The sequence below is a fragment of the Amblyomma maculatum genome, chromosome 1, assembly GCF_055883805.1.
Source record: "Amblyomma maculatum isolate TAMU_Amacu chromosome 1, ASM5588380v1, whole genome shotgun sequence".
NCBI lineage: Eukaryota > Metazoa > Arthropoda > Arachnida > Ixodida > Ixodidae > Amblyomma > Amblyomma maculatum.
In genome coordinates this window covers 483,622,278-483,640,031 of record NC_139344.1, presented here as the reverse complement: position 1 = coordinate 483,640,031, position 17,754 = coordinate 483,622,278, and the positions used below count along the sequence as shown (strand labels likewise).

The window sequence follows — 17,754 nt, the reverse complement described above, 5'->3', positions numbered from 1 at the left end:
TTTCTAGCATAGTATTGAAATTTATTAAAATTTAAAACTTATTAAAATTTATTGTATGGTTATTTGCTTATCTTCATTGTACACTGCTTTGCTTATTCTATTTTTATATTATTTTTTTTTACACCTCTGCCGTCTTCCTAAATTACCCATGTACCTCATTGTTCTTTTTTATGTGCTTTGTTTTTCAGATATTTTACGCTTATTGCATTAACCTTCTGTTATATATATATCCTGTATGCTCCCCTCCCCTCTGTAACGTACATCTGTACCCTGAGGGTATTTTAAATAAATAAATAAAAATAATAAATGTGAATATAATGTGAATATAATGTGCAATAAAACTAGTTTCTTTTTTTTTTTGCTATTTACGTTTTCTTGTATACATTGGTTTTGTAAAGGACTCCACAGGCTAGAAGGAAATGTAATGGCATGCTTTTTGTGGACCCCGTCTTGTTGGCTGAGTAGTTAAAAGTGCTCGGCTATTGAACCCATGGATGCAGATTTGATTCCGGCTGCAGCAGTGGCATTTCAATAGAGACAAAACAATAGGCTGTCATATACTGTGCGGTGTCAGTGCTTGTAAAAGAACCCCAGGTGGTCAAAATTATACCGGAGCCCTCAAATACTGTGTCCCTCATAGCCATAGTTGTTCTGGGATGCTAAACCATTTATTATATATCACATCATAGTCTGAATAAGATGGTATTCATAGTCAGTTAATCATACACAAAATGACCAGTTTTTTTCTGCTTAGGGCTGCAGGTGTTCTACAGTTTTATTTTAGCATTCATGAAAAATGCCACACTGGCTCCACACAGTCTTCTGTCAACCCTTGGTATGTGTCACAATCACACGCCCAATTTTGTGTTAGTCTAAGGGCACCTGTGCATGCATGGAGGGGACCGTTACGTTCCATTTGTCAGAACTGAAATGCATGCTTTACATCATTCCTGTAATTCAACTGCTTGCTATTTGAACTGTCCAGCCTTGATGCAAGCTTCAAAGAAGTGCAATTAGCAAATTAATCCAAGCAGGAAACCATGCCAAGAACTGCTTCGGTTTCATCTTCAACAACTGTTTGAGAACTATAATTAGTTAAATATTGCACAACATGAATGAGAGGTCGCAACACTTAAAGAAACGCACATCCTACAAGTGGTATGTAGGATGTCACATCCTAAAGTGACATATATGAAGGATACTGCATTGGAGGGCTCCAGATTAATTTGACTGCCTGGGCTTTGTACCTTGCGTTGACATCTCGCAGCAAACGGATATGTTTGCATTTCGCCTCCATCAAAGTGCGGCTGCCGTCACTGGGATTAAATATCACGACATTGGGGCAAGTAGCCGAACGTGATGCTGAGATGTCGTACCGTGTACGTACATGCTATACACGTCAACCTGTCCAGCAGTAAAGCTGTCGCATGCATGGCAGATATTCATGTTCAGCTTTGGATTGACAAGCTTAAATGTGTACCATTTGCATGAATAAGCAAAAGAAACTAAAGAGAAACTAAAAAAAAAAAGCACATAATACACTGAAAAAGCACTAGTCATTAACACATAAAGCATACTTGTTCCTTTATTAATTATAAAGTGGTCTTCAATAACAGCACAAAGTCTGAAGGAAGGTGCTGTGCCTGGCAGCTAATATTTTCACCTGTAGTAATGCGAACTTGGTGGTGTGGGCTGGGCACTCATTTTTCTGTCCACTCCAACATGTGAAAACTACATCATTTGCATTCCTAAATTTTTTCAGCGCCAGGTTAAAGTATTGCCGCTCAATTTTTTTTTTCGAAGCTTCAAAACAATAGGCGTGTACTTTATATAAATAGAGAATTTTCCGAGTTTTGAGCTCCGTAGTGCAGTCTGATAACAAATTGTCGATCACTTATTTTGGTCTGACTGTGCGTCAATAAGTTCCCACGATGCGACATTTTTGGACTTGCCACTGAATAAACACTGACATGTACGTGGAACATCGACAATCATAACTGAACACGCTCAGCGCGCTCATCACAGCACTCTTGTAGGAAGTAGTCCGGACATCACGCATCTCACGGAAAGCACAAACCGGCGCCTGCACCTCCAGCCGTACAGAAAACAATGACTGGATGCTTGGACTAGAGCACAGTGGACTAGAGACGCACAGGCGGTACCCAGCCGCTTTTTCAACGCCGCTTGTATGTATACAGCTTGCAGCACCGCAAAGCAGCAGCAGAAAGCGATGCATTACGTGACGCATCTCATCACAGATGGAAGTAAGGAAACTTTGAAGAATCAAAACTATATATAACTGCCCTCGTAGACGATAATCCACAGGATAACGGACCAAATGAGCGGGCGTGCGGGCCACGGGCTGGCCGTCATCGACACCGATTACATATGCGCTTGCGCTTTGGCTGTACTTGGCACTGCATGCCGCGGCCCAACTCACGTAAATTTATTTTTATATTATTTATTCATACTGTTGGCCAGAGGCCGTTACAGGGTGGTTGCAAAAAAAAAACATAAAATAGCAGTACAGCCATGCTTAAAGCAGGTAACACAACATGAATATTCAAGAAATGGCACAACTACAAAGCAAGGAAAAAAAAGAAATTCATCAGGATGTTATCTTTCTACAGCTGAAAATTAAAACGTAATCACAATTAGAAATAAATGTACATATTGAAAATAAACACACCTTCAATGAATTGTTAGCTACGTGTTTCGGGCCACTGAAAAAAAAATCATTCAAGCTGGATTCAAATTTATTTATAGTATGTGCTGTTAGTATTTCGTGGGGCAGTGAGTTCCACTCTTCTATTCTCGGGAAAAAGGAGTACTTATATGTACCAGTATCTATTCGTGCTGACATGGGTTGGATTTGGTCTTGGTGGCTGCTTCTGATTGTTAGAGACGTGCGCTGCTTTATGTACTGTTGTGTGTCCAAGTTCAATGTGTTGTGACGAATGAGATAAAGAAATTTTAACCTAGCTATTTTTCTGCGTTGGGAGAGCGGCGGTAGGTTAAGTTTCTCGAGCATTTTAGTGACTGAGTCGGTTAAATGATATTGCGATAAGATGAACCTCGCTGCTCTTCTCTGAACTTTTTCAATTTTATTTATGTGGTTCTTCTTGAACGGGTCCCACACGATGCTCGCGTACTCTAATGTCGGGCGGACGAATGTCATATATGTGGCTAATTTTGTTTTTTCAGGAGCGAGTTTCAACTTACGTCTTAAGTACCAGAGCTTCTTTTCAGCAGCACAGCATATGTTATTTATGTGTACTTTCCAGTTAAGGTCATTGGATATGGTTACACCAAGGTACTTGATTTGATTAACACGGCTTATATGTCCCGGAAGTATGCCACGCAGCTTTTCTTTCAATGCGTTCTAGTAGTTTGGTATCTCTAACATAATTTAGGTCTCGCACCACAGAGGCATATTCAAGCTTCAAAGTTATACAGGCACTGTAGGCAGTGATCTTCATCTGATAGGTACATTTTTTAGTTTTTTCTTAATGACCCAGATCTTTCTTAAAGCAGATGCTGTTGTGTCAAAATGTGTGGACCAGGTAATTTTATAGTAGTGTAACGCCTAGATACTTGTACTTATTCACTTCTTTATTTTGAACTGTTCTCTAGCCTGTAAGTAAAAACAGTAGGTATTTTCTTTTACGGATAGTGTGCGTGAGTTCTGTTTTTTCTTATTAAGCTCCATCTCCCTATGTATACTGTAGTCAGCAACTGCAAGAAATTTCTGCACAGTAATATGATCATTTTGAGGTGATATTTTAAACAGCACAGTCTCATCTGAACAATTTCATTGATCAAGTACAGTCGTGAGCAAAAGCGGCGTAAAAACCCCGCCGGGGTGGCGCAGCGGTTACGGCGCTCGACTACTGCGCCCAAGGACGCGGGATCGAATCCCGGCCTCGGCGGCCGCTTTTCGGTGGAGGCGAAAAGCAAGGCGTCCGTGTGCTGTGCGATGTCAGTGCACGTTAAAGAACCCCAGGTGGTCGAAATTTCCGGAGTCCTCCACTACGGCGTCTCTCATAGTCTGAGTCGCTTTGGGACGTTAAACCCCACAAACCAACCAAACCAACCAAAAGCGGTGTAAAACATTTGGCCGATGACAGAGCTCGGGAAAACTACATTGAAATGCCATCTAGTGACAGCGTAAGGGACAGTGACATCGGCACATGCATGTGGATAAAATGAGGCACCGCCACTATTGTCTCTATCTTAGATAGCTGTTGCTAGATAAAGTAAGGATGGAGTTTTCTCGAGCTCCGCCACCGGCTTGTTGTTGTATACCACTTTTTCTCATGACTGTACATCAACCTCTTGACCTAGTGCATCAACTGAATTATTCACATAGATGAAAACAAAAGATTAAAAACAACAGAGGGCCCAACGCTCAGCCCTTTGGAATTCCTGAACTGACTGGAAGCACATGCGAGCACAGTTGTTGATTTTTGCATATTGTCATAAGGTACTTGTCCTTTCTACTCCCCCGTGTTTGTGGTCCAATTCATGCTGGGCTTCAGACACCTGTGAAGGAGCTTAGCATGAATGTGTCATTTGCACTGGTAAAGCTGAGTTTTCTCTTTTCGTCTCTCCTGTGTTTCAGCTCGGGAGATTGTGTTAATTCTTGCGCCTTTGCAGGTACCTGGAGCTTCGGCCAGCGTATGAGAGCACCCAAGAGCGCCTGAGGCACCTGGAGCGGGAACTGTCTGAGGCACGTGCTGAGATTGAAAAGCAGGAGCGCTGGCACAGCGAGATGTATCTCAAGATGTACAGGTGAGGTTCCTCCCAACTACACTGCATCTTGTGCAAAGATTCATGCGCAAAATGAGGTTCTTAGCCTTAGGCTCAGGCAGTTTTCTGCTGACATATGCAGGTAGCATATGCTGGCACCACGAAGTGGGGTTAACTTACTCTCACATCTACTCACAGCCGCTTGTAATACACTCGTAACACACTCATCAAAATGATGTCCATTAAAACTCGCAAATACTCACTCGCGTTCACATTTACATCCACTCAATCACAATTACACTCATGACCATTCATGCTCACGTGAATGTGAGTGCACTAAAGCGCGAGTGTACCAACCTACGATGCCATGCAATCACTGCATATTGTAATGATACGGATTGATGGATGCTAAGTATATATCCTAAGCATTCATACTGACATTCACTCACATGCACTCATATCCACACTCTCCTCCACTCACACACATTCACATCGATTACAGTAAAAGCTCGTTAATTCGCAATTCACTAATTCAAAATTTTGGATAATCCAAACTGGTCATTATGGTCCGGCCCGCAGTTCATTGGAGCCATCTTTGACGACACCTTAATTAAAAAAATAGCCCCACCACCCATAATTTGAACTGCTCACTGCCAAGCATTGTCTGAGAAAACTATTATTGGAAGCTTTCACGACTAACCGACAGGACCATCGTGCCTTGTCAGCGGCATCGTGTTGGGAGACGAGGCAAGCTGGATCACTTGCCAACTGGTTCCTTTTTGCAGCGTCCAGTGTGTCAGGCCACATTATTCTTGTGCACACTAGTTTTGCACGCTGCTTGCCATGAGTCTGCTAGATGTGTTCTCGCAGAAAGGATAGTGAAGCAGAAAGTAGCGATTTTATGTGAATTGGATGAAGGGACGGCAACTAAATTAAAAATTGCAAAAAAGCATGAGATTCCGCTAAGCACGTTGTCGATGTACCGTCTGTTGCAGAAGCTTGCAGCCCACCGCGCCGGGCGGAGGAGCAGTATCGCTCCCGAGAGGCGGCGTTGCGCCCGCCGGCGCTGCCTGGTGACGTAGCTATAAAGAGTGAGGGGGCTTGTTTTCTTCCCCTCATCCCACGGCTGAGAGCGAAGATGTGCGATATCAACCGCGGGATGAGGGGAAGAGAACAAGCCTCCTCACTCTTTATAGCTACGTCACCAGGCAGCGCCGGCGGGCGCAGCGCCGCTTCTCGGGAGCGATACTGCTCCTCTGCCCAGCGCGTTGGGCTGCAAACTTCTGCAACAGGGGTGTGCGTTTGGGAGAAGCTCCGTAAACCCCGCTGCGCGCCCCTCCTCCGCAGTGGGCCCAAACCCAGTTTCGAACCTCGCAGCCTGCAAAGGTGGTTCTGTTTGTCTTGCAAAGGTACTTCCTTTGACCCTCACCTGAAGTGCTCCCTTAGAGCCTCAGCTGCAGCAGTCCACGGCATCCTCAACAGGAAAACCATTGAGGATGCTTACGAAACAGATGTCGCTAGCAGCAGCAAAAAAAAGGCTACAGTTATCTAAGTATCCCCAAGTTAAGACCACTGTTATCACATGATTAAAAGAAATGAGAACCGCAGGTATGCCACTGAGCGGCCTGATTATTATGGCTAAGGCTATAAATGCGCAAGATTTTGTAGCCTCCGAAGGATGGTTTCACCACTTCAGGGACAGGCATGATCTCGTCTTGCACGTGTTGTGTGGTGAAGAGAAGGAGGGTAGGCGCAGAAACCTGCGCAGCATGGCAAAGAGCTGCCTTACAACACTACCGTGACAGTTACTCACCGCAGGATGTATTTAACACGTGTGAGACAGCTCTGTTTTTACAAGCTCCAGCTGGACATAACAACCATGTTCAAAGGGGACAGCTGTGCTGGTGGTAAATAGAGCAAATAATGCATTACCTTTTTGGATGCTGCAAATACGACTGAGATGGAGAAGGTCCCACTTTTTGTAATCTGGAAGGCACATACGCCCTGGTGTTTTAAGAACATTAAATCACTGCCCACATCAGGCATGGATGACTGGCGAGTTATTCAAAAAGTGGCTGCTCAGGTTTGCTCGGTGGATGGATGGCAAAAGGAAAGTTCTACTCGTCGACAACACTTTCTCGGCACACAAAATCGATGGCGAGCTGAAAGCCACGAAGTTGGTCTTTCTGCCTGCCAACACGACTGTGGCCCTGCAGCCAATGGTTCAAAAACATTCTGAGCGTATGATTTTGTGGGCAACCAGAAGAGCTGCAGCATGACGTTGCTTACAGCAATGCACATGGTGGTGCAGGATTGGGTGTCCACAGTAACGAACTGCCTCTGGGATGCTGACAGCATGTAGGAAAGTGGCGATAACAGGAGTCGTGAACCCCTGCCTGCGGCGAGGTGTGCTGCACTTGAGGACGTCAGTTTGGCTGACTGCGTTGAGGTGGACAGCGGTGCAGCAGAGTGCGACACCCTTACTGATGAGGCCATTATTGCTCAAGTTGTGGGTGAGTAGCCTGTCCCAGAAGAGGCAGAAAATGAGAACGACAGAGAGGAAGAGGCACCCTTGCATCCGTCCACAGCACAAGTAATGCAAGCATTGAATATCACATGCCTTTTCTTCAGCTTCAAAATGGCGGAAGAAGACACCCTGCATCATATTCACACACTAGAAGGCAGGGTGACAACTGTAGCCTTCAAAAAAAAGAAGCAGAAGGCTTAGCAGACCCGTGGAATTCAAATTAACGAGCTTTTACTGTAATAATTTGGTGCGGCTTAGTCAGTGATTTATCTTCAGAAAGGCGCAGTGCAAAAGAAACAGGGACACAAGAGAAGACATGTGACACATGTGTGTCATGTGTTATTAGTCGCAAACACTCATGACCACTGGGTATGGTAGACAGGGTGATGCCGACCAGATTACCCCCATTTCGTAGTGCTATCTTACTGTAGAGGGTCACCAGGGAGAGCAAGTTGAATGGAGCCCTCGCGATCTCCGTTTAAATGTCTTTAGAATACCTCTGCAATGAATTAGCTATCAGCATAGCTTCACAATAGTCACACTTTTTGACTGCTGAACCCAAGGAAGCAGGTTCGGATCCTGGCCACAGCAGTCACTTTTCGATGGAGGCTGAAAACAAGGGGCCCATGTACTGTGCGATGTCAGTGCATGTTAAAGAACTCCAGGTGGTCGAAAATTTCCGGAGCCGTCCTTTATGGTGTGCCTCTAGCCCTAGGTCGCTTTGAGGCATTAAACCCTATAAACAAACCAAACTTTTTGACCAGCTTATAGACCAGACTATAACACTCATGCATCCTCTCAAACTCAGGCATCTGGCACCGTCTTTACCCGGGCTGCCATAATACTGCGTAGCATCTTTGTGCTATGGCAGGGATTGCAACCTCTATGATGAAAATGATGAAAATGTCGAACCCAGTTATATCGAATTTTGGTTATATCGAAGTCACGAAATATCCCCTTGAAAATCCCATGTAAAAGTATAGGAAAGCCGCGTCATATATCGAACTCAATTTCACCGGTCGTTCGATATATCGAACTCCGTACCACGCACTGGAAAGTGTGCCTTCCCCAAAGACGATCGCATCACGCTTGGCCGCGTGACGTTTTCAAGCCACGCGGGGAAGGAATGAGAGGGGACAGTTCTGGACAGCGCCGTGACCATTCCCCAAAGGCGCGCGCATCTGCAGTTATTGTTTCCCGCGTGCCAACACATGACGTTTGCAAGTCATGTGCGTGGGTGTGCCCATTCTTTTGCCGAGCTATCTCTCTCCTTCAGCACGCTCAACGCATGTGCCAAGTCAGCTCAGCCCGTTTTCAGACAGACGTCGGACGCTTTCTCCAGCGTGTTGCGAACCCTCTGCGTGTGGCGGCTGACGTGGCTATGGCGCCTGCGGATGTTAAGAAGCCGCAGCTCTCTCTAGATTTATTTTTTTTTTTTGCGTAAGTCATTCTTTCTTATCGTTGTGCTGTACGCGCGGCGTATCGTAAGATATGGCGGCTGCAAACGTTAAGAAGCGGCAGGTTTTTTTTTCTTTTTTTTTTTTTTTTTTTATGGCGGGGATGTTTATTTATTTATTTATTTTTTATCGTTTATCCTTGCATGTATGAATCGGCGAAAGCACGCGGTCAGCTGCTGCGATCATGACGCCCGCCCCAAGCGTGGCGTGATAAATCGAACCAGGAAAAGCCGGATGGAAAAGCCGGATGGACCCGGGAAATATTTTTCAGGGATACAACAGACGGACCCGATCAGTGGTGTTTAAGTCCGATGGACACGCATTTTTTTCTCTGGGATACGTCGCAAAATCCTGACGGATCCGAGGCCCCCAAATGTGTGATTGCAGCAGCAGCCACAGTAGCCTAGAATTGGTGATAGACTACGACATGATGATAGGAAATTGCTGCTGCCAAAACGAACCAAGACAGTAAGAAGCTCTTAAGCGTGCGCTCCTGACAGCAAAAGAACATTTTTACTCGCAAACACTAACCAAATTTATGAAAGATTCCCCACGGCGATTTTGGCGTCACCTTGCTCCATCGCACGAGAGACTGCAGTATGTAAATGTTGATGGCCATGCAGTTATGGAAATTGCTCAGCTTTATAATGAATATTTTCATTCTGTGTTTTCTCCGCCGGAACCACTCTCAATTAACCTTGACGCGAAGCGCACTGAGGAGCCGTGTATGCCAGATATTGTTTTTACAGAGGAGGGAATATTTGGCCTACTGCTCAACCTAGATGTAAAGAAATCGGCTGGTCCTGATCGTATTCCAAATGAATTCTTAAAATGGTATGTGGAGTGGATGTCCAAGTATCTCTATATCATTTTCACTGCATCCCTGGAGCAGCACCAATTACCATCTGATTGGCTAACCGCCAGGGTAATTCCTGTTCTCAAGTCTGGTGACAAACACCGTATCGAAAACTATAGGCCTATTTCAATTACTTCTGCATGCTGCAAGATTATGGAACATGTTATATCAAAAAGCTTGTTTAATTACTTTGAGAATGCAAATATTTTGTACCTAATCAACATGGATTCCGTCAGAAACTGTCAACAGTTACACAACTCACCGAAACTATACATGATTTTACTAGTGTGCGTAATGAGAAAGGTCAGCTAGATGCTATCTGCCTCGATTTTTCCAAGGCGTTCGACCGTGTTCCACACACTGATTTGCTTCTTAAACTGCTCAATCTTCGTGTGAACAATAAAATTATCAAATGGATACAATCATACTTAGTAAGGACACAGTTTGTGGAGGTAAATGGTTGCAAAATCCGGTGTTTTACTTGTAACTTCGAGCGTTCCTCAGGGATCAGTGCTAGGCCCTGTCCTTTTCCTCAGTTATATAAATGATATTGTTGACAGGATTGGCTCCAATATCGAAGTTGGACTTTTTGCAGATGACTGCTTAATTTACACCAAAGTATCCAGCCGCAACGACCAGACTGCATTACAGACCGCCTTACAAACTATTATTGACTGGTGCGCCAAGTGGAAAATGAAAATAAACAACAGTAAGACTATGCACATGAGAGTGACAAATAAGAATAAAAACGTCTACTCTCGATTATGAGATAGATGGTAAGCCTATCATCATCATCAGCCTGATTATACCCACTGCAGGACGAAGGCCTCTCCCATATTTCTCCACTTAACCCGGTTCTGTGCTAGCTGCATCCACTTGACCCCTGCGAACTTCTTAAGATCAAAAAACAGCGCGGCTACTTGGGACAAACAGAGAGGAGAATAACGGACAAGCGCTGACTAACAACTGAAGTTTATTCGAAAAAAAGCACAGGTAATATACACTTTTTTTCTCAAGAACCAGGACGCATGCGCTCCCAAACAAGCATCAGTCTAATCATGGGAATCCAAATATACAATCTCAGTGTCATGCAGAAGCACCGATGGCGTGCTCACGCAACTATCCCCTTTTCCATGGATGTGATAGGCTTCCGGTAACTCCCTGGTTAGTTGATCCTTATGCCTGTAGATTACATTAGTGTTGTTAAAAAGAGGTGTGCATAGTTTTTTATCAGGATATCTCGGATCATTATTTAAAGGGCAGTCCCTGTAGTGCAGGGCAAGGTTCGAAGATGGGGCATTTTTCAAAGATGCCTTATGTTGGCGTAGACGGGTGTTGATACATTTACCTGTTTGGCCTATATACCTCTTTCCGCAAGAAAATTCAATGTCATACACCACGCCTTCAGCACATGGTACGAACTTAACCTGGTGATTTATTTTACACGACCTCCTCTCGCTTATTTTTTGTTGATTCTTCATTCTTCTGTCCACTATGGCACATATCTTGGCAAGTTTTTTGGGGGCTGAATATGCTACATCAACACCATATCTTGATCCTATGTTCCTTAACCTATGCGACAACCGGTGTACGTACGGGATGACTGCGTACTTCTTTCTACTGCCCTGCTCCTGTGGCTGAGAGCTATCTACCGACTTTAGTTTTCTTAAAATTTTTTTACAGGCAAGCGAGATTACCTGATCCGGATATGCCGCCAATCTTAATCTGTCAATCTGCTGTCCAAAACTACTAATCATTTCATGCTCACACGATTTCGAAAGGGCAGACCCCAAGCACGCGACAGCTATACCACATTTTACCAGTTTTGAGTGGGCTGATTTGTAACTAAGTAACGGCTTCTCCGAACGCTGCCGGAAAGCCCAGCATATATGATCTAACTTTAATACTAACCTTAAATCTAAAAATTGCAGCTCCTTGGCGCTCGGTACCTCGAAAGTAAACTTCAAACCCTGCCCGCAGCTATCAAAGACCCTCAAAATTTCACCAACCTGCCCCATTAAGTCCCCCTGCACAAAAAATTAAATAATCATCAACATACCTAAAAACCTGTTTTACACATACCCCCAAGCTACTTTTTATTGCCCTATCCACATAGCAAAGAAAAATATTACTTAGTACGGGTGCTACTTTTGAACCAATGCACACCCCCGCTTTTTGAGTACAGTTCACCCTCCCATTCCACAAAAGTCGACTGCAAATAAAACATTAACAGTTCCAAAAAAGATTCAACAGACACCCCACAAGCCGAAATAAACTCTTCTTCATCATTATCAATCGTTATACAATTTCTAACATACTGCAGGAGCCTATCCTGAGGAAGAGAATAAAACAAATCTTGGACGTCAATGCTGAACATTCCACTTGAACCAGGGTTATGATACTGCAAATACTCTACAATGGCCACTGAATTAGAAACCAAAAAAGGGTCATCAACTATAAGCGTGTCCAAACATTTCTGCAAGAAACCCGATACGGAGTGTTGCCAGGAGGCGCGTTCCGTAACTATGCATCTGAAAGGAATTCCCGGCTTGTTGGTTTTGGCAGAAAAGAAAATTTCTAAACAGTTTCTCTCTGACTTGTTAACAGACTCCCGAAGGCGTTCCAAATTCATTTCCTGCAATAACCTCAAAGCTTCACTCTTTTGCCTGTTAATGTTAAGTCGGACTTTTTTGAAGTTTTTTGCGACGGCAGCCCCTGCTTTTTCTGTGAAAATATTCCCTGGCACAACAACAAGTTACGGAACGCGCCTCCTGGCAACACTCCGTATCGGGTTTCTTGCAGAAATGTTTGGACACGCTTGTAGTTGATGGCCCTTTTTTGGTTTCTAATTCAGTGGCCATTGTAGAGCATTTGCAGTGTCATAACCCTGGTTCAAGTGGAATGTTCAGCATTGACGTCCAAGATTTGTTTTATTCTCTTCCTCAGGATAGGCTCCCGCAGTATGTTAGAAATTGTATAACGATTGATAATGATGAAGAAGAGTTTATTTCGGCTTGTGGGGTGTCTGTTGAATCTTTTTTGGAACTGCTAATGTTTTATTTGCAGTCGACTTTTGTGGAATGGGAGGGTGAACTGTATGCTCAAAAAGCGGGGGTGTGCATTGGTTCAAAAGTAGCACCCATACTAAGTAATATTTTTCTTTGCTATGTGGATAGGGCAATAAAAAGTAGCTTGGGGGTAGGTGTAAAACAGGTTTTTAGGTATGTTGATGATTATTTAATTTTTGTGCCGGGGGACTTGATGGGGCAGGTTGGTGAAATTTTGAGGGTCTTTGATAGTTGCGGGCAGGGTTTGAAGTTTACTTTCGAGGTACCGAGCGCCAAGGAGTTGCAATTTTTAGATTTAAGGTTAGTATTAAAGTTAGATCATGTATGCTGGGCTTTCCGTTAGCCTTCGGAGAAGCCGTTACTTAATTACAAATCAGCCCACCCAAAATTGGTAAAATGTGGTATAGCTGTCGCGTGCTTGGGGTCTGCCCTTTCGAAATCGTGTGAGCATGAAATGATTGGTAGTTTTGGACAGCAGATTGACAGATTAAGATTGGCGGCATATCCGGATCAGGTAATCTCGCTTGCCTGTAAAAAATTTTAAGAAAACTAAAGTCGGTAGATAGCTCTCAGCCACAGGAGCAGGGCAGTAGAAAGAAGTACGCAGTCATCCCGTACGTACACCGGTTGTCGCATAGGTTAAGGAACATAGGATCAAGATATGGTGTTGATGTAGTATTTTCAGCCCCCAAAAAACTTGCCAAGATATGTGCCATAGTGGACAGAAGAATGAAGAATCAACAAAAAATAAGCGAGAGGAGGTCGTGCAAAATAAATCACCAGGTTAAGTTCGTACCATGTGCTGAAGGCGTGGTGTATGACATTGAATTTTCTTGCGGAAAGAGGTATATAGGCCAAACAGGTAAATGTATCAACACCCGTCTACGCCAACATAAGGCATCTTTGAAAAATGCCCCATCTTCGAACCTTGCCCTGCACTACAGGGACTGCCCTTTAAATAATGATCCGAGATATCCTGATAAAAAACTATGCACACCTCTTTTTAACAACACTAATGTAATCTACAGGCATAAGGATCAGCTAACCAGGGAGTTATCGGAAGCCTATCACATCCATAGAAAAGGGGGTAGTTGCGTGAGCACGCCATCGGTGCTTCTGCATGACACTGAGATTGTATATTTGGATTCCCATGATTAGACTGATGCTTGTTTGGGAGCGCATGCGTCCTGGTTCTTGAGAAAAAAAGTGTATTATTACCTGTGCTTTTTTTCGAATAAACTTCAGTTGTTAGTCAGCGCTTGTCCGTTATTCTCCTCTCTCTTTGTCCCAAGTAGCCGCGCTGTTTTTTGATCTTGCAATGCACCAACTAGCTCAGATTTCCGTTCTTCTGCGAACTTCTTAATCTCATCCGCCCACCTAACTTTCTGCCGCCCCCTGCTACGCTTTCCTTCCATTGGAATCCAGTTTGTTACCCTCAGCGACCATCGGTTATCCTCTCTTCGCCCTACATGTCCTGCCCATGTCCATTGCTTCTTCTTAATTTCTACTAGAATGTCGGTAACTTTGGTTATTTCTCTGACCGACTCTGCACGATATCTTAATGTTACCCCTACCATTTTTCGTTCCATAGCCCTCTGGGTTGTCCTCAACTTAAGTAGAACTCTCTTGGTTAGCCTCCACGTTTCAGCCCCATAGGTGAGTACAGGCAAGATGCAACTGTTGTATACTTTCCTCTTTAGCGATACCGGTACGCTGCTAGTCATAATCTGCGAGTGCTTGCCAAATGCGCTCCATCCCAATCTTATTCTTCTTGTTATTTCCTTTTCATGGTCCGGATCTGCGGTTACTACCTGTCCTAAGTAGACATATTCGCCTACTACTTCCAGTATTTCGCTACCTAATGTAAACTGCTGTTCCTTCCCGAGGCTGTTGAACATTACCTTAGTCTTCTGCATATTGATTTTCAAGCCTACCTTTCTACTTTTCCTGTCTAGGTCATCAATCATTATTTGCAGTTCATCCCCCGAGTTGCTTAGCAAGGCAATGTCATCAGCAAATCGCAGATTACTGAGGTATTCTCCATCTACCCTTATCCCTAACTGCTCCCATTCCAAGTCTCTGAATACTTCCTCTAAACAAGCTGTGAATAGTACTGGGGAGATTGTGTCTCCTTGCCTAACACCTTTCTTTATGGGAATTTTATTACTTTCTTTATGCAGAACTATGGTTGCTGTGCAGCCACTATATATATCTTCCAGCACTTTCACGTAGGGCTCGTCTACCCCCTGATTTCGTAATGCTTGCATCACCGCCGAGGTTTCAACTGAGTCAAATGCTTTTTCGTAATCAATGAATGCTATGTATAAGGGCTGGTTATATTCCGAGCATTTTTCTATCACCTGATTGATGGTATGGATATGATCGATAGTAGAGTACCGTTTCCGAAACCCTGCTTGATACTTTGCTTGATTGCAGTCTAAGGTTGTCCTGATTCTATTAGCGATTACCTTAGTAAATACCTTATACGTAACAGACAGTAAGCTGATTGATCTGTAATTTTTAAGGTCCTTAGAGTCCCCTTTCTTGTGAATGAGGATAATGTTTGCATTCTTCCATGGTTCCGGTACCGTCGATGACACCAGGCACTGCGTATACAGGGTGGCCAGTTTTTCTAGCACGATATCCCCCCCGTCCTTCAGCAAATCTGTAGTTATCTGATCCTCTCCAGCTGATTTCCCCCTTTTCATAGTTTCTAGTGCTTTCTTGACCTCAAGCTTCGTCACTGGTGGAACGTCTGACTGTTTTTCCCTATCGCCAATCTCATTACGGTCCTGACTATTTTGGCTACTGTAGAGATCTGTATAGAACTCCTCGGCTACTTTGACTATCTTTTCCATATTAGTGATGACGTTGCCCGCCTTGTCCCTAATCGCATACATTTGGTTTTTGCCTATGCCCATTTTCTTCTTTACCGCTTTAAGGCTTCCCCCGTTCTTTACAGCATGCTCAGTTTTCTCCATGTTATACTTCCTTATATCGGCCACCTTGCGCTTATTGATTAGCTTTGATATCTCGGCCAATTCAATCTGGTCTGTTGGATTGGAAGCTTTCATACTCTGGCGTTTCTTAATCAAATCTTTCGTCTCCTTAGACAGCTTACCGGTATCCTCTCTAACTATCCTACCGCCTACTTCTACCGGGCACTCAGTAATGATATCTCTGAAATTATTGTTCCTTGCCTCTAGGGTAATGTCGCCATCCTCAGTTAGAGCTGAATACCTATTCTGTAGCGAGATCCTGAACTCTTCTGCCCTCCCCCTCACCGCTAATTCGTTGATGGGTTTCTTTCTTACTAATCTGTTGCGTTCCTTCTTCAGATTTAGGCTAATTCGGGACCTCACCATCCTGTGGTCTCTGCATCGCACTTTCCCGATTACCTCTACATCTTGAATAATGGCGGGGGTTGAACACATTATGAAGTCGATTTCGTTTTTAGTCTCCCCGTTAGGACTTTTCCATGTCCATTTCCGGTTCTTCCGTTTGCTGAAGAAGGTATTCATGATTCTTAAGTTATTGCGCTCTGCAAACTCAACTAGTAACTCCCCCCTGCTATTCCTAGAACCAATGCCATAGTCACCTACTTCCTGGTCTCCTGCCTGTTTTTTCCCTACCTTGGCATTGAAGTCGTCCATCATTTACGATGTGGAATTAGAAGTAACTACTTTTTTGACATAGTCATCTTTAGTCCAGTATACACAATTTCACTGACCGAATAGTTTCGATTTTGACATTTTTTTGTGCGAATATATCCGGGAAATATAAATGTGGACCAATGATGAAGCCACATGAATGTCGACAGAAAGTACTAATGTGGACTTTATAAAACAAGGCGCACAAATGCAGTGCAGGATTTCTTTCAAAACATTTCGGTTGAAAGACCGAAGATGTATGTGCAGTATCACGATTACTTTTAATCAGGGAAATGGGCATAAACAGTTAAGCAGAATCGAAAAGAGCGGCAAACAATAAAAAAAAATGTCCTTCAAAGTTACACATTGCACTATATATTCATCAATCCATCAAAATGCGACCTGCGTCTAGAAAATTCAGTCTCAAAACCTTCCTGCACGGCTTGGGCACATTTTTTTGTGCGAATAAGATTGAAAATTATTTTTATTTTAACATAAAATAAGAGTCCTAAAGCTACATGCGAGACTGAAGAGAAAAAGGAGGCCGTCCACCGAATACACCTACCAGCTGCTCGCTTATGTTAACAGAAAAATATTGTAACCTTGTTTAATAAGTACTGTAGAGATAAGCGGTTGTTTATTTATTTAATGCTATCGCAGTGCAGGCATGTCCCCAAAATAAGCTATTTGCAGAGCCTTCGCTCATATGCAAATGCTCATTGATGTGGAAGCAGACATTTTGATTTTTAGCTTTTCTTTTTTTTTTTTTTTCAAAATTGCATTCGGCCACATGAACAGTAAGTAACAATAATAGAGAAATTCCTAATTAAATGATTCCGTAGAAAAGTTGGGTAAATGAATGCGTCTACAATAAATGATGCCATACTTTTTCAATAGTATATAAATCTGATCAAGTTGGAAGCCGTTCAGGATGATTTATGGACTGGCATATGTACTTCCAAGGCTGGCATTTAGTGACACTGCAAGCATGCTGCTGTTAATAAAAAGAATGAAAAGGAGCCGTTCCATACCCCATGACTTTCTTCCCTCTCTGAATGTCATGAAATGCCAGCCAGCGACCAGCAACATCTCTTTTGTGCATTTGCGAGTAAGACTGCGAGTGCACACAATAAGGAGAGGGTGCCAGCGGCGCGAGCAGCACGCGTATGAGTCAAGACATGGGTGATTGAACGCGCTTCGCTGGTGACGTTTTCGGGCAGTAGTACAGAAATGACCGCCAGGGGAAAGAGGCGGCACTGGTGTAGTGGGATCAAACTTCAGGTGCACTTCCCTATAGTGTGATTGTTAGCAGTATGTTAATTAGGAGGCAATAAATTTAATTGAAAGGGACGACTATAGTCATGTACTTATACTGATTGGCCTAACTGAATTGCATGCATTTACTATGGCTTGACTCCTCAAATGTTATGTAAGTGAGCAGCACTTT

The 17,754-nt window shown here is 43.6% G+C and overlaps 1 protein-coding gene across 8 annotated transcripts in view; it reads left to right on the top strand.

The window, feature by feature from the left end:
• The window catches only part of qtc (GRIP domain-containing protein quick-to-court), a 138,143-nt gene that overhangs the window by 105,695 nt on the left and 14,694 nt on the right, over positions 1–17,754 (top strand). For all 8 annotated transcript variants that reach the window (XM_084607835.1, XM_084607862.1, XM_084607848.1 and 5 more), the window contains one exon: positions 4,657–4,791. In XM_084607835.1, the coding sequence (XP_084463961.1) occupies positions 4,657–4,791 (135 nt within the window). The remainder of the gene's footprint in view (positions 1–4,656; positions 4,792–17,754) is intronic.